Source organism: Lingula anatina, chromosome 2 (assembly GCF_051362555.1).
Source record: "Lingula anatina isolate TDL-2025a chromosome 2, LinAna3.0, whole genome shotgun sequence".
In the NCBI taxonomy this organism is placed as follows: Eukaryota; Metazoa; Brachiopoda; class Lingulata; order Lingulida; family Lingulidae; genus Lingula; species Lingula anatina.
In genome coordinates, this window is record NC_141768.1 from 45,185,568 (window position 1) to 45,203,569 (window position 18,002).

An 18,002-nucleotide genomic window follows, 5' to 3' on the forward strand; every position below is an offset into this window, starting at 1 on the left:
AATTTTAGTAAAAGGAACACGAAATATTTCCAAGTTTACGAAATTACTGAAAGTTTGCCTTTATTATCACCTTGCCTCTGCAAATGGGCATACTCCTAATATGGGGCAGTTTCCAGGAATCTCTTCAATTTGGATTGCTGTATACTTCACTTTGCACTCACTTCAGTTAGACCATCCTTTTTTGAAAAACCCTATTCAATGGAGATTATAGATTTTAAAATACGATTTCCCTCTCAAATAGAGATCACAAGAATAAAGATGATAAAAATCAACCGTTTTAACATTAAATATTTTATTGTAGTTAAATAATCTATAAAAGGCTAACAATTATTTATAAGTAATAATTAGCAGTGGTCCCTCTCTGTAATACTACACTGATTGCACTTCGTTGTCAGTAGCACCTGTTGGTCTATTTGTTTCAGCAATGAGACAGCACATTATGAATATATTTTCAATATCTTGATTAAAGATTATAGTAATGACAATCACAACCCACAATATGCACAGTTAAAACATTGTAGAATTAGCATCTTCAATACCATATATATATCATGTACCCTACCAAAATTTAAACTAACTCAGATTATTCTGCAGTGCCTTTTCATACATAAAACTGGTAAATGTCTCCCTCTCCCTGAATTTAAAATGGAACAGAAAATGCAAAAATTATTTGCCAAAATAATTTGGTAAAAATCAATAAATATATGTGACCTTTGAATTGTAAAAGTTATCATTTACACATTTGTTTTTACACACCTTGGGCACCAAAATTAATTGTAGAATGAATTAACTGAGGTACAGTAATAATAAGAGTAAAGACATTAATTGAAATGACCAGATCTGATACATACCCTTTATTCCATGCTGGAAGTCTGTCTTGGGTGCCTAAACTAATGCTTTTTACTAAATAGCATTCTGGAAAAAGATTATAAATGAATAAGACTAGTTATAATAATATCATCAGATTAAATATTCTTGATAATTCAGTGGTCATATATGTTGTACTTTCAACATGTAAAGTCTTATCCAAAAATCTGAATAACTCTCCACCTTATCAAAAATAACATTTAGCCGTGTGTTAAAAATGGCTTAATCCATGGTATGGCTTTTGAAACATGAAGCAATGCCAATGACACTATCAGCAGTTAATGCCCCACAAGCCTTCTTGATACTCATGGAAAGTATATGGCATTATAAAAACCCTTACTAAAAACCTTGAAATCAGCTGTATGGCTGTGCAGTGAATATCAAATTCCTCAAGAGGAACAGAATATCCTGAAGTATGCCAGAATAACTTCATGCCCAATAATGTACACATTTGAACCAAATATGTATGTGACTAGATATAATGATCTTATGAACGATGACAGCAAGAAGAACGAGGTTTGTCTTTTTTCTTGAGTTTGATTTTTTTGCTACGTGATGACGTTTGATCATATTCAGAAGAACTTGATGTCAATCGTGAAATTCTTTGTTTTGATCCTTTCTTCTCTTTGCGATCCACTGGATTCAAGTAGCTTGTCATCTGAAGAAAATAAAAACAAAACGGATGAGTAAAGAACGAGTTATACACAAATTGGCATCTACCTGCACAAAAAATATAAGTCAGAATACCACTAAGCAAGTGAATAACAATTTTATGCTCATATTCACCAAAATTAAATCATCAAGAAAACTTTACTTACAAATCTTTTTAACTATTTTAAGTATATGCTTACTAATTTAGGATTATAGGTGTCCAACAAGGCATGTGCTAGTTCGTAGAAGGCCTCTTGTATGTTTATGTTATTTTTGGCACTTGTCTCCATAAATCCTCTGACCAAAGTTTCTTGGGCTTTCTAGAATTAAAAAAATTAATAATAATAATAATAATTATCATGCAACACCTTAGCAAAACACCAAAAAATGGTTATTTTGAATGATTTTAATTGTTCAAACAAAAGCAATGTAATAATTCTACCAATTTAAAAAAAAAATATCATAATCCTTTTAAGATCTTACTCATGAACACAAGTGCTTGTAGAAAGAAAATACATATGCCTTTATAATCACTGTCATTATCTTTATTTATTTAATGTTGGACCACACCAGTGCATTTTGCAATGTCCATGGCCCAACAAGCATAACATTCATAATAAAAAAGAAGCATACAGTTTTACCTTTTTTCCATCTTTTTTACTAATTTGTCTTTGCTGTTCTAAATCACATTTATTACCAATAATGTACACTGGAATGGACTCAGTGGGATGATCTGGTCTTATCTCCTAAAACACAATACCACATAAATGTCACATATTAACATATATTATCCAATGAATACAAAGCATACAATATTAATCACTAAATAGTTCCTACAGCTGGGTTTACATATTCTGGCATCACTAATTTAAGCCAAATGCTTAACAGCATAATTTTGTTGAAGAAAATGTTACATATTTCACTCTCTGTAGTAAAATTTATCATTGCTTCAGTTTTATTTTGATTAGGCTATGGTTATCCAGCTATTCTGCAAAGAAAAAAAAACTTGGCTGGGTTCCCATACCTAGATTGATCTTACAGGATCGATCCATCTCCGAGGTGTTTCTCACTAAATTGCTTTCAGCTTAAGCAGCTTAGATGTCTGGCATGCCTATTGAAGCTGCTGACCCCTCAGAGATAAATCGATCCACAGTTAGTATGATAGGGTCTGGGAATGGTCCCACTGAGGTCATTGAGCCAGCCCACAATTATAACCCTTAATGTCTTTCACTATTTACACCAAGAAGACATATATCACCATAGTCTCCCCTTAAAGCCACTAGCAACACTTGCTGACCACATCAACTAAGCTATTAACGGTGTTCAGAAATACGCTTGGAGGCTACTTTTTCAAAGTTTCTCTAGTGAGTATTTTTGTGTGAACACATTTGAATGAGGGTGGGGTGAGGGGGGGGGGGAGCTAAAGGTAGGACTTACCTCATCTATACTTTGCAACCAATAAGTTAAATTGTTAAAGCTGCTGACATCAGTGACATCATATACTAACAAGATACCCTGAAAATTTATATCCGAATGATATCATTCAAAAAAAAAAAAATTTATTTAATTGCAAAATTCTTGCATTTTTTCTTTACTTATTTTCCTTAATCATGATTAAACTTGAGAAATATGACCATCAAATTAAATTATTGTTAATAATTAATTTTTTTTAATTTTCAAAAGTACTGCTTAATTCTGTGACAATTTTACCTTTGTTCCCCTATACTGAAACTTAGTGATAGTTCTGAATCTTTCCTGGCCTGCAGTGTCCCTAAAGTGAACAAACGGGTTATTTTTTAATTACTTATTGAAGTGTCCAAAATTCACCAAAGAATGCCATGCAGGCTTGGATAAAATGCATTGTAAACATTTAAATATATGGAAACTTTAAGGAGTATTTAGACTAAAGAACTTTTGTAGACTGATTAGTCTATAGAATTATAATTGCTGAAACTGTAGAGTAATACCGCTAGTGGTACTGTGCATAAATTAGTAGAATTAATTGGTAATGCTTATACATAAATCTATATATTTTTTTGCTATTCTCTGTGCCATGAGCATGGGTGAGGGGAAATAAACAGATTAAATTTAATTAAAATTATATCATATCAACTATATGTGATAATCCTGTTCTGTTGTATCATCACTTGAAGATCAACTTAGTACTTCATTCTGATCTTAAAGACAACAAGCAAGTCACTTAACTAAGTAAGAAACTCACCATATTTCTAATTGAACATTAGCACCATCTACATGGAAAATTTTCTTCACAAAATCAATCCCTGAAATTATTTTTTAGAATATTAAACTGGTTAGTCAGTTTTTTCTAAAATGTCTATGCTATTGTAGAAAAATAAAAATGCCCTTTGTTTTTCTTATAAAAAAATGCAAAATCACCAACATTAAAGTTCAAAATGTACAGCCCTATTGTTAAACAAGTATATAACAAAGCAATGGGTATTGTTAATAAAATGCTTAGAATATGCGAAAATGCCTAGAGTCAGCAATCCGATAAAGGTTTACAAAAAAAGCTGGTGAAAACTTATGACAGTGTATATGCAGAGGCCTCCATTAAGAACTAACAGGCACACCCATTGATAAAGAATTCTGAGGTCAACCTAAGCAAACATCATTATCTCAACAGCTTTCAAGTGTTCGAAATTCATGTCATATTGTGCAGCAAATTTTAAAAAGAAAGCTATTAGGATTCAGTAATATATAACAAAAATAATTTTAAATGAACATGGAATTTCTTTTAAAAAAAAGAACTTCAACAGACCATGTAAAGAATTTTTACAATGTCACACAGGCATACCATTGCTTCATAAATTTTACGAAGTATATGCAACATGAGGTATTGCAATTATCTTACCAATAGTGGGCAGCATTTCCATACTGAACTCTTCTTGGGTCAAAGCACGAATTAAAGCGGTTTTGCCAACTCCAGAATTTCCTGAAATAGATTGTATTCAAGTTGTAACATTTTCTTGAGATTGGCACCAATACTGTAGGGTTGTTTTTGATGACCTGATTGTTCAAAAAGTGAAGCCTTTCTTTTAAATGACAATATCTGCAAACACAAGAATTGTTTGTCAAAGCATGCATTTATTTTAAATGGCCAATAGCTATTGTTGACAGGGGTCACAGCCCAAAAAATAATGATTTTAAACACAAAGTTTCTTAAGGAAGATTCTTGCATGTCTGACATTTATGCCCTTCATGAAATTCTACCTGATAAAGATTGCTCAGGGATATGCATACTGCATTATCAAAGTATCTGGCTTGAATTACTGACTGCTCAACTGTCATTTTCACTTTCTATGCTTTTTTCCCTCCAAATGTTTAAATGCAAAGCATTTTTACATGTTTATCCAAATTCTGTTCATATACTGGGTAATCTGACTTGTGTTCAAAGTCTGACAACCCTGGCTATAAGTCTAGGGACCATTTCAATTTTTTCTTATTATCACTTCAATAAAACTAAGAATCGTTCAATTTTAATCTATCAACCAGCATGCTTCAAAAAAGGTATCACTGACTATTGCCTATACTGGATGAAAAATAAACTGAAATGTTCCAAAACAATCTGGATGCTAATTTCTATATTATATAACATGCTATTTGAATTACCATCCAAATGCAACTTCACAACTGGAAAATTCCAGTAAATCAGTTTCAATACTCAAACTGAATAGGGAATACCAAACACCGCAAGGCAATTATTTGCCAACTGAGGGCTCAGAATATGTTACATTATTGAAATGGTATTGCTTTGACTCACCTATGAGAAGAACTTTGTATTTCACATCAAACTCTTTGCCTGCCATATTGTCCGTTTAATTTCAATGCCTTTCACCTCATTCTCTGAAACTAAACAACATGTGCATATACATATTTGTCCAGATTCTTTAAAACCATCATATGTGCAAATTATGTTTCATCCCATTTAACAGACAACCCAACTACCTCAAACATTTCACATCTATATTTTTTGGCAATTTAAATCTTCCAATCGTATTTATTCAAACAGCTTCTACTGTATTAATGCCCTAAAGGATTGCCATACCCTATTTAGGTCTATATATAATTGCCTATTCTTATAAAAAAAATAAAAGGGTAGGACAGTATTAAGAAGTATCTAGAAATATAGAAAAAATGCAGTATTCTTAAACAGCCTTGAAAACCAATCTGGTGTTTGCATTAACAGTATGATATGGTAGCCTAGTAGTAGTAGGTCAATGCTGGCAAACTGATGAATACACCCTAAAAACACTTTTTTCCCAATCTCATGAACTATGGTGATTTTTAATATATTTGCATGCAAAGACCTCTCTATAAACAGCTTGTAACTTTTCCACTTCAGGACTAAGTGCTGCCTCCAGATAAAAAAGATCTGCTTGTCACTAAGGTCTTCCCTTGAGCATCCTGAAACCCAGCATTTTATAAAATTTAATATGTTGAGGACAATAGGTTGCATGTGACTCAGACAAGTCACTTATGAAATGCCAAGAGGAAACTAGCACATACATGTAGTTTGAGATCTGGTTTAAAGTTTTCTTTGCAGCTGTCTCTTTCTCTCTCTCTCTCTTTCTCTTTCTCTCCTCTTCTCTCTCCCCCACCCCACCCCACCCTGGCACCCACCTGACTCATTGTGATCAATATGTATGAGAGACTGAATATTCTGATTTATCTGGTAGTGGGATATCACAAAAAAAAAAAAAAAAAAAAAAGAAAAAAAAAAAGATAAATCTAGCACTGGACCTACTGTATGCTACATAGTGATCCATAGCATTCCTATAAGTTAACAGTGTGTGTGTATGTGTGTGTGTATGTGTGTGTGTGTGTGCAGGTGCATGCACACATGAGCATTTGTGTACGCATGTGTTCGGATTTGAAAGATCCATATTAAGATTTTTTTTGAATGGCCCTCAGTTTCTCTCCTTACTGCTCTATTTTCGCTCTTACTTTTTTCCTTGATGAGTCACACACTGCCCTAATCCCAAAAGTTTTCGGCATTTAGTGACTTAGATTAGGTTTTTCGAGATAAAAAAATCCATTTATCATTACAATATCTCTTGCTTAATTGACTCTGCAAGATCCTCCCATAAATCAATCCTGATATCAATAGCACATTTTTAAGTATGTGTATTTTTCTCCTTATCATAATAGCTTACAATCTGTCTCTGTAAATATGCAACATGAGGACTAATTGAAGTACCAGTATTGTGCTATAGAGTCATATAGACGTACAGTACATGTACTAAATTATTACTAGTAATTTTTTGTAAACTTTCTACTATCACTGCTGCAAGTTTCTTAATATTTGCTACCCATCAGGTACAGTACATGTGCCAGAACTGGTACAATAATACTTCCTCATTATAAACAAACAAGAAAAAGCTAACTAAACAAAATCCAATAACTCCATTTTTAACCTCTTCTGATATAAATCTGATAAATGTACCAGTGCATGTTTTCTTGAACTTTAATTATGCTCTGTTTATGATTCAATTCAGGTACCAGTATGCTTAGCCAAAGCTACAACCATTGCACGGTAACGAAAGAATACAAAAGATACAATTATCACAATGCCAGTATTGTAATCGTGCTATCAATATTACGATCACATTTTAACTTGAATTTCAATCATACGCGAGTTTGAAAAGCGATAGTAAACAAACAACACGAAATAAATATCGCAATGACGTTAATCGGCAAAATATTCAGTGCATTACATCTGCATGGGTCATTCACTTAGAGAAAAAATTATTTACCTTCCCCACTCCACAGCCTCTGCACAGGCGCTTGCATGCAAATCACAGCCAATGTAAAACCCACCTGACACCAGGAAATAAACAATGGTGATACGGAGTAAATGGGCAATTTGCCGGAGAGAAGTATAAAAAATATTTATATAAATCCATAGCCATAGACTCATAAATTCTATACCTTTCTTGATGTATAATGTTAGAACTAATTGGAAATACAAAAAGAATCATTGTTTTTAGTTTGAGATATTTTTAGTGCGGAAACAAGTAGCAGGCACTTCCGGAACACGCGGTCACACCACGGAGACTGGGGTGTAAAGTTTGCCCATCGAAGCTCGTCCAAAATGTATACTAAAAAGAAATTCTTTAAAGGGTCTTTTGCAGAACAACATCTTAATAAGTATGGATGGCAAGAAGGTGGGTTTTCTGTGTGGTTTAGTTTAAATTTGTTACGTATTCGAGCACAGCCTCTCGTCGTCATGTGCTTGTCTTCTTGCCTCAGTTTTCGGCCTTACCCACTTGGCCTCAGAACACCTTGTGTTTCGAATCTTTACACCATTTGTTTCGATTCTGTATGATAAATCAGCGAAAATTTAAGATTTATGCACATAATTTCCTTGTTTACCTTTATGACGTAGTGTTCGATACCGCTGTTAGGTATATCAGAAAAATTTTCAAACTGATCAGAAAATTAAAATACTTATATCATCTGAAAGGTAATGCAAAAACCGGATGAAATCATTTGGAATTTTTTAAATATTCCTACAAGCAACAAAGATATTGAAGTTTTTTAACTGCAAAAATCCACCAAAAGTGTCCACACTTCTCAGCTCAAAACCTGTGCCCACTGACCAGCAGTGATCACTCAGGCGCAGCAGAGCACCCTGTGTGTCTTTGTGTGCTCAGCCTATCGATTGTCTGGCTCACATAGCCTGTGACTAATCAGGGCAGAGCTATTTCCCTGTGGTAATTTTCACATCATGTAATATTGCGGATTAAATTAACTATACTTCGCAACCTTCAAATTTCATGATTTTTCTACATAATATAGCAAATTTCATAAACTTTGCTGGATATAAATTTCAAAAAGATGATACCAGCACTTACCTGAAATTTTTTAGCATTTTGTAGAGGCAAAACTTAAAACAAGCAGAACCGAAACTTGTCAAAGACTGCAACATGGGAAAATCATGTGACCGGATTTTACTCTTTGATTTACAACTTATTTAGTTAATGGCTTGTATTAGTTTTTTTACGCAGCGCTAAAAGAGAGATTTAAAAAAGGGGTTCCATAGGCGAACTGTCAGCAGGCCGACTTCAGTTTAACACTTCACTGCCCGTGGACAGTTACGACTGTAGCGCCCCTAGCGGATTGTGATCTACCTACCGCTGTTTTGAAATTTTAAGATTTTAATGATAAGAGATTAGAATTACTGTAAATTAGTGTAATGAGTAAAGTTGAGTGGTGTTAAGTCCCCAAAGTTACAACTTAACATCGTTGTGAGACGCTCTTATCAAAATGTGAAATGACTGCCAGTGTGTGATCATAAACGGTGTGTGCCAAATCTCGCAATTATACAGCATCCCTCAAGACTAGAAAAAGTCAATTCTTGTCCAGAATAGGTCCCAGGATTTAAAACCATTACTACCAGTTTCTTATAGGACAAATTAAGTCCACATGCCTACAGATGAACCAAATTAATCACTCAGTTAGCCCCCCCCCTCCCTCAAGTCCTTGTTCTTGTACATGCCATATATTGCCACCCTTAGTTGATTTTTTAAAAAATCAGTTTAAAGTGACAGCACTGCTAGTTTTTCCTTTTAAAAAAATTCATTGTTGACCATTCCTAGATTGTCAAAATGTCCACATGATAGTACCGACAGTTTTTTGTCATGTCAGTGGAGGTCAGTTGCAGATGGGGTGCATTGAAAGGGATATGCAATGCAAAATGGGTATCAAGCTGACACTCTCAGAACACTTTTTATGGTTGTTTGAGAAAACAAGCTACCAGCACCATCTGCAATTGCCACCTACAGTCCCTTCATGAAGTTGTTTTGTCTACTCTATATTTATATCCATTACTTATTCCAGGCCAGGGACTGGGACGAAATGAACATGGCATGAAGGAAGCCATTAAGGTGAAGATAAAGAATGATACAGCAGGGGTAGGTTTCCTTTCTGGTTTTGCTAGAGTCATGGTGCAGACAAGACTTATCAGCTAGTGTCATTTTACAGATTAGGGAATTAAGAACCAGTGTCATGGTGTACATTAGGCACTCACCAGGTGGTGTCATGATAGAAAAAACTTCAGGGTATTTACTACTGTTCAAATGCTATCTACTCTCTGTCCACGGAAAATATTTTAATATATTTGTTTGATATCTGCATGTCTTCCAGTCTTGATGTCTTGTTTTAATTATTATATTTTTATTTTTCTGATCAGGTTGGCCATGATCCAGGCAAGGAGTTCACCTTACACTGGTGGGACCATGCATTCAACAAGGCTGCTGGCAATATCAATGTCAAGGTAACAGAGGTAGGTACTATTTGTTTAGGTTATTAGACATCTAGTTGAGGTATTATGTACACCAAGTGCATCATTGTCATTATGATGATGATGAAGATGATGTTGATCTATTGACAGACAATGTAACAATTTATATTTTGCCGAACTTTTTCTTAACTTTATTACTTCAATGGAATACTGCCATGTTTCTAAGTGTGCATTCTAATACAAAACTGATAAAGGTCTAACTTTAGGACGTAGGATAACAGGACGTTTCAGATGATTGGATTGTAATTTATTTATTTTCAGAAGTGAAATGAAGAATTAAATTTTGCTAAACATGTTTACTTTGTGACTTCAAAGAGAATTGACATGTTTCTTAGTATGACAGTCTAAGTAAAAGGTTATAAAATAGGAAAATATATTATTTGAATGGTTTCATTATAAATGAATTTTCTGTCAAATAAAAGAGTAAAATTTTCATTCACAGGAAGGGGTTGATGTAAGCAAAGACGAAAGTAATCAGAAGAATGGAAAGACCATGTTTAATAAAGATATGCTTTATGGAAGGTTTGTAAAGGTAAGCATACAATTCATGCATAATAAAATGAAATGTGATTAATTTACAAAATTAAAGAAGGGCAAAATTCAAACTTTGTATTTTTTTAGTCTCATATAATTCTCAATGTCTTTATTTATTGATTGAACGGGTAAACTTGATTTGAAAATTTATTTTCTAATCTTCATTGAAATGCGACATGAGAATGCTTTAAAAAATCAAAGATATTCCATACTGTGTATGTCATAATGGTTCTTCATGAGTAATGGCCATATATACACAGAAGTGCTAAGTCCAAGTCCAGACTATCAGTACCTGTAGACATTTTCCATAACTATGATAACATGTTAAGCCCAGAAAGAGATTCTTTTCATTGCGTATTATTTCATTACACAACTGGATGCGTAATATTCTTCACATATTCAGTTGTGACAAATTGTTCTAGGGGGCAACACTGGAAAATAACGAGGACGGTGTGTCCCAAGAGGTGAAACATGGGGACAGCAGTGACTCGGAGGAAGAAGAGGAACCTGCTTCAGTTTCACAGTAATTAATTTTTTCACAGTCTGTGCCTCGTTTCACAAAATCACATACTGACCACAATTCTAGCTAACTCCAGGTTTGAATAAATCCATAGTAGTTCACTAGACCAAGTTACTGTTTATATTAAACCTGAGCCATTTCTTTCATCTTGGCTCAAAATAAGATTGTTTTGTTTTTATGTACAGACCAAGTTTTGGTTTAAAGGTTATTTGTGAAACTAGGACCTAATGTAGGGCTACATAAATTAAATAATGGGTAGGATATAGTAAACCTAGATATTGATATTTATGTTCAAAATTAGTAAAGAAGGGACTCAGTTTTGTTTAATTTCATGGTTATAATCTCATTAAGATGTTATGTAAGGAGTAAGTGAATACCAAAATTAATTAGTATTATGAAATGATCTTAGGTTATATATTACTGTATTTGTAACTGTAATAAGTTATTTTGTGAAATTATTATTATTATTATTAAGATATAATGATGATGTTCAGAATATCAGATTTTGACAACAGGTCAATATGACGATATTCTTTTGATCCACCGTCTGAATAGCTTAATATTTTGAAGTCTACGTAAAGTGGCAGTTGTCAAGAAAAATGATTTCAGGATAATACATACAAAGTTTAAATGGCATCTTTTATTATTTAAGGTTAAGCGACGAAGAGCTTTTTAAGAAATGTGGAGGTCTCACAGCTCACAAGTAAGTAATACATCTCGTCAGATAACATTTATGTATACTGTTTGCATTTTTTGTGGTGTTTGGTGGTGTGATGTAAGATTTTAGATTTAAGATTTTTATAATTTCTCAACTTTAATGAGGTATAGGTCAAGGATTATGATGAGGTACAGTTTCAGACTGCCACCTAGTGGTAGCATGAGGAAACTTGATCCACCGACTGAACGTCCTTTGTGACCTAATTAACTTTTAATAAAGAGGAAAATGCCTGGTTAACCGATGCATTTTAATGTGCATTTGGAATTTAAAATTGAATGAAAATAATATTTAAAAATATTAATTCTAGTGGTCTGGGCTTATATAGAGTCAGGAAGCTTGAAACAAAATTAGAGCAACAAGAAGATTGATTAATTTATTATTGTTTTTTTTTTTTTACTCAGAATTGATAAATTATAACATTTACTTAAGTATATCTAGAAACCATAATTATAATAATTGTATTTCAATGCCTTTATATGTTTTAATATAGATATTCATTGAATATTTTTTCATCTTTGTTTAAAGAGCTGCACGACATGGGTTTAAGCTTAATGGGAAGCTTTTAAGGATTCAAAGACAAGAAAGTGACTTGCCCACATCAGATGACTCTGTAGCAAGGGAAGAAAAATGTGAGAAAAAGACTAAAAAGAAAGCCAAGAAAAATAAAGAAGAGACAATGCTTCAAAGTGAAACTGAAGCACTGGATAAAACTGCAGGGGATAACAGTCAAAAAAAATCATCAAAGAAAGCAAAAAAGAGAAAATTGTCAGAAACAAATGTTCACGAAGTGACAGATGAAATTGAAAACCAAAATGACAGCTCTAGTAGTAAGAAATCTAAAAAGAAGAAAGAGAAAGAAGAGAACATTGACAGTCCAGAGATTGCATTAGAGGAGAACACAATTGATGTCTCTGCTGTCGCAGATATTGACACAAAACTTACAGACTGTGAATTAAACACACAGGTGAATGCTGAGAAAGAGTCCAAGAAAAAGAAGAAGAAATCCAAGAAATGTAAGGATGGCATTGATGCCTTAGTTGAAACTGAGATGGAATGTCCAGAAACAGAAACGGAAGTTAAATCAAAAAAGAAAAAGAAGAAAAAAAGCAAACATCGATGATTTTTAAACAACAGTGTTATCTGTTATAAAACACTTTAAATTATTATCGTTATTATTATCCAACAGTTATATTATGCAGGACAAAACGTATTTTTACAAAAGTGCAACAAATTACGCCATTGGCATTTATGATTGATATAAGTATTTTGCCAAAATAATCTTACATTGGTCTTATTTACAACAGATTTCTTGTCATAATTTGGTCTGTAACAGTGTTTTTGAATGCTTGGACTGATTTTTATCAAATATTGTTCTATTTATTGGTATAATATATAGATACAATAAATTTCACAAGAAAGACGGTTATATATTTATGACAGTTTGTTAATATAAATTGAGTCGTCTCGTTATTATTAAAATGATTTTTTTCTTGGTAGGTATGTTTCCTGTTTATGACAGATGTAAATAAGAAAAAACATATCTAGTGGAAAGGTTAGAAAAAGTCCTGAAATCTGGAGATAGGTTGTTTAATTCATGACATCTTGAAAGTGAGGTGGAAATTGGGAAGTTCTGCTCCACAATGGTGATGTTTACGGGCAGTTTATTCTATGAAATTTGCCGTGGGCGCTGCCAAGGAAGGAAGCGAGACTATCATTTTCTATGGTCTTTTCACTCGCATGAGTTATTAGCTACGATAACCTTTCCGCGGGCCGTCGCTTTCCACACAGATTATTATTAAGGTACAAGACACCCGCTTGTATCTTCTTCAGCGTAAATCTCCAATAGAAGATGTTTCATTCATGTTATTTACGTAGTGGTTTCAGTTGGGTGGTTATGAATTATGTGAGATAAATCGTTTCCACAGGAGAAATTTAAATAGGGTGCTTGAGTATATGCGTAAATGACACGAAAATTGACTAAACGTATTTATTAGTAAGTAAACCCCTATATTGTCTACTGTCTAGTTATGCACCATTCTCCATCGTGGCTACCAACTATATATACACATTGGCGCTTCAGAATTAGCACAAGTCATGGGAATATGAAAAGTGAATATCCAAACGACTGTTTAATTTGAACCACCCTGAGTGTCAAGGTAGAGGTAAATAGAGTTGGGTTTCCAATGATCTCTGAAACTCCTTCCTCGAGACCCCGCGTGCCGCACGTTTATTTATTTTGTCACATGCAGTGAATAGTTCCAGGCTCTTAACTCTGGTAATTTTTGTCAGTCTTTCCGCAGAAGTCTAGTATTGATTGGCACATTTCTGTCTGTCTCTATTGATCGTTTGATCCCGCAGCTCGTCCGGGATGCCCTCCAAGTATCAAACGTAAATCACGCTTGAAGGGTCACTTCCTTACTTGAAAAGGCGCTTTTAGCATGTAATGGATTCAATAAACGAAGAGAATTAATTGTGAGAAAATACGGTAACTCTAGATGGTGAATTTTCACCTCTTTTCAAACTTTCAATATGTCCATGTCGCTCCAAAAATCTGTTTTTACAATATTTTTTTTTTAATTATGAAGTTAATGTAATAAATAACAGTTGAAATTTGCGACATCTGATATTTATTATTTATCTGTTTTTACAATATTTTTTTTAATTATGAAGTTAATGTAATAAATAACAGTTGAAATTTGAGACATCTGATATTTATTATGTAGGTATTATTTAGGTGTGGATATCTAATGGCTTTTCATTAGATACAGTGATAGCACTCACCAATGTCGAGATACAACTAATCATTTCTTCTAACGATCTGCTGGGGAAAAAGCATCATGTTTCGTGGACCCTTTTTCACTCTTTTTTTTATTTCCCCGGGGCAGAAAACCCATTACACTACGGCTTAACAGTGACACCTCTGAGTTAGCGATAATGCTGTTTAAATTGTCTTCCCGCGAGTAATTACACAAAGGGATGAAGTGGGATTGGAGAACAATAATGATCTCCAAATGCAATAAGGGCAGACTGATCTTGGGGCAGTTCAGACAAACAGCGCTCCAGACCAAATGTATGACTAACTTGCACAAATTTTCCCGTTTTGAAATTCCAAAGTCTGTTTAAGGAAAGAGGGTTCAAATGATTTTTTTTTTTTTTTTTTTTTTTTTTTTTTTGCTGCACATTTTTGTCATTGTGAATCAGGCTGCGTGCTGACGCGTATAAGCAAGAATTTAGGTCTAAGGCAGGTCCCGTCTGAACGGATCTCTTGGGGACCGTTATAGCTTTAACATAACATAAGATGGGTTTTAGACTTCTTAGTCATTATTGGAAACTAATAATTGAGTCACTGATCAGATATATGCGTAGATATTATGAAAACGAATCGGTAATCTGAAGTATTGCGTAGTATCAAGCACCACCCAAAAAATTCTATGTTAGTGCCTCTGTAAGCGCATGTCACTGGGAATAACGTACGAATAGAAACGGATTCACAGAGAGAGCACACTGTGACGGCTGTCGGTTAGCATGTGGAATTTCGTTTCAGTAGAACTTTAATGTTTTTACACTTATGCCCAACTCTCAAAACTTACAAAAATAAACTGTGTGGGTGGATGTGAGTAATACTTTAAAAAGGATCCCTTTGAATACACCCTGTTAGGCATATTTGAACAATTTCCTGTAATCACAATTTTTCTATAAAAAAATTCAATTTGTTCTGCACATGATGCTGGAGTAAGTTCAAAATGGACATCGGAAATGAGGAAATGGCTGTTCCATTATTCATTTTCATTTGTGCAATTACGCTCGGATTACAACTCCCAGAATACTCCTCACAGTTTTAAGTATTTGCACGTCGTCTGCACGTGTTTGCACGTCTGTAAGAGAGCTGGATATATTCTCTGGTCTTCACCTTGAGTTCAGACTCTGGGGCTACTGGGTCCTGTTCCAAAAAGAATATTAGTCAGTGCTTTGAAGCTAGGGATGACTGACAGCGGCAAGAGTTTATCTATATATCAGTCGATATAGTGAAAACTTCCTTCTTCCAATCAAAATTATATTGCTTTTAAACACTTTTCTCTCTTTCTGTCTCCATTTTATTGTTATCATTATTTTACTTTTTGGCATTTCATTTTTTGAAAAATTTAGGCACGGAAGAGTTGTTGGCTCAACTGCGCCTTTTTTATGTTTGGCGGTTTGGGACGTTCTCACTAAGAGCGCATTCGCAACAGCGGAATAACGGATCCGCGTCTCAGATATGGCCGACCCACTTGAACCCACTTTGTTGCGTAATTCCAGCGGGGAATCTATTCAGTGTCTAATCGGGAATTAAGCAGCTAGCTTTTAAGTGGTTCGCCATATATGATCCGCGGATCTGTTAGTCCGCTGCCGTTCTGAATGCGCTCTAAGGCGTATTGATAATAATCAACATAGATGTGCCTTTTTAACTTGCGTAAACATATTCAGACACTCTCGTAAATATTTAAGAGCATTTCAGCAGAAGCACATTAAACTTTGACTAATTTATTGATTGAAGACATTTCCTTGATTATTATATTCACCCGGGTATTTTCCGAGTAATTAGAGTTAATTCACTCTAGTGTGTCAAAGCACATAAAACTCTGCATTAAAAATACAAATCTTATTATGAGAACCACTAATTAAAATATCACGTATGATATACCATGAGTAAACGACTTCAATAGCAAATTAAAGCTAACTCAGGTTCTACTTGACTAGCGAATGTACTCAGTAAGCCGCATCCAGCAAGGATATTTTGTTTCTTTTGAATTATTTAGCTTGTGCATGAGTCAGAATCGACTATTTTGAAAGTGAGCAATACTTAGGCAGCGCTTTCAACGAAAAGAATGCTTTATATAGATTGCAAGAAAGAGTGAACACATTAACGATAATAATAAAAGTGCACGTGTTCATTTTTGTCTAAACACTTCCGAATCGATTCTGAAGTTCTACTTATGCAAAATAACGTAACATTATTTTGCTTTCGTTCTCAAATAGTAATATAATATCTTATTTAATAATTTCATTCTTAAGAATTTTTGTGTAGAACATAGCTACTAAAAACACAGGTTTCAGTTTAGATGTATATAAACAACGATGTGATTTAAGAAAGGTAATCAGAGATCGAAAAGTAAAGGAAAAAACCTCTTTCTGGGAAGAGAGAAAAGGTACTCTTATAAAAAAACGGGGAAATTCTTCATCTGCTTCAACACGGCTATATAGCATGGGCATGTGTTTTTTGCCTCGAAAAGTGTGAGAATCAATACGAATACCATGCCCCTGTGTAGATCATATACAGCTAAATGAAATCGCTGGCTGCGTCGAGGTATAAATCAATAGCACAGGCGATTAGATTACTGAACTTTTGTATATTCGTTTTCAATCAATTTTTTCGTTTTTATCTCATGAGTTTTTTCTTCTCCATTGTAATTTAGGCTGATTAATTCAACGTCTACTGCATCAAAATGTTTTCCGCGATAACAAAAATTGTTTGGCGTCTTTCACTGATCACAAAATGAAAATGGCGAGCAATATATCCCAACATCATTATCGTTAACCATTTGTAGAGACAGTAAACGTGGCTTTCTGTCTCAAAGCGATTGAACTAAAAATCATCAAATTATCTATTGGGAATCACTGGAGTCTGCCAAGCCTCCTGCTGGTTGTCCCTTATCAAATGACCCTTTTGGTTCATTATTTCTAATGAAATTATTATCTTTACTTTGCGTGTCTAGCACGTCGTCTAGCACCCTAGGGTGTTGCAGTAGTTGGAACTAGTCCGTTGGGGGCTGGTCTTTTTGTTTTCCTCGACCCAAGTCACGAAAACTGCACTCTTCGTTTCAGGTGTTTCTGGACACTCGCCTCTACACTGATAGTAAGGGTAGCTGTCTAGTGACCTCAAAAATGCAAGGTGTGGAAAGTGCCCGTGTACATCCAAAACCCACTTATATAATTTTTTTCTTTAGAAAATTTATGTACCCATATATTGTAACACTGTAAAATTACAAGGTTAAATTTTTTGTGCTCATATAAACGATAAAAAGAAATATTCGGTCCCAGGTACATCCTTCACGATTCAACAAAGTTTAGTCCTATACACTAATCGGCCCAGTAAAAATAGAACTAATGCCAGCCTTCCATGGAAACAAGCAAACTTGATACAACTGCCGTGTGTTAACAGCAGGTAGATCAACTCTCTCCTAACTCGAGAGTATTTATTTTAAACTCGGGCGCTTAACTCAAAGAAACAGGTGCGCGTGCATGAAATGATGAGTTTTGGGTGGGCCAAAACCCCGCGGCTTACTTTAGATACCTTGTCTTGTGTATATCTAAATGTTTAAATCTATTAAGATCCTGACGTGCGTCTATCA

General features: G+C 34.3%; 2 protein-coding genes across 3 annotated transcripts; one reads left to right on the forward strand and one right to left on the reverse strand.

Moving 5' to 3' along the window:
* Positions 1-275: 275 nt before the first annotated feature.
* On the reverse strand, positions 276-7,408 carry LOC106160844 (ras-related protein Rab-13). 2 transcript variants are annotated; one of them, XM_013537609.2, is made up of 9 exons: positions 7,293-7,408; positions 5,300-5,388; positions 4,391-4,471; positions 3,740-3,800; positions 3,229-3,289; positions 2,956-3,033; positions 2,160-2,264; positions 1,719-1,838; positions 276-1,525 (listed from the first exon to the last, which is right to left on the reverse strand). In XM_013537609.2, the coding sequence occupies exons 2-9, from the start codon at positions 5,343-5,345 to the stop codon at positions 1,355-1,357; spliced, it is 723 nt and encodes a 240-aa protein (XP_013393063.2). In that variant the 5' UTR covers positions 5,346-5,388; positions 7,293-7,408; the 3' UTR covers positions 276-1,354. The 2 variants fall into 2 exon arrangements, with proteins under 2 accessions (XP_013393063.2, XP_086860794.1); XM_087004668.1 differs by lacking the exon at positions 7,293-7,408 and adding an exon at positions 5,847-5,867.
* A 116-nt stretch (positions 7,409-7,524) lies between these two features.
* On the forward strand, positions 7,525-13,039 carry LOC106160842 (uncharacterized). The gene is made up of 7 exons (XM_013537607.3): positions 7,525-7,703; positions 9,379-9,452; positions 9,731-9,823; positions 10,284-10,373; positions 10,798-10,898; positions 11,548-11,598; positions 12,139-13,039. Exons 1-7 carry the CDS (start codon positions 7,631-7,633, stop codon positions 12,731-12,733), a joined length of 1,077 nt encoding a protein of 358 aa, XP_013393061.2. The 5' UTR covers positions 7,525-7,630; the 3' UTR covers positions 12,734-13,039.
* Positions 13,040-18,002: the final 4,963 nt, after the last annotated feature.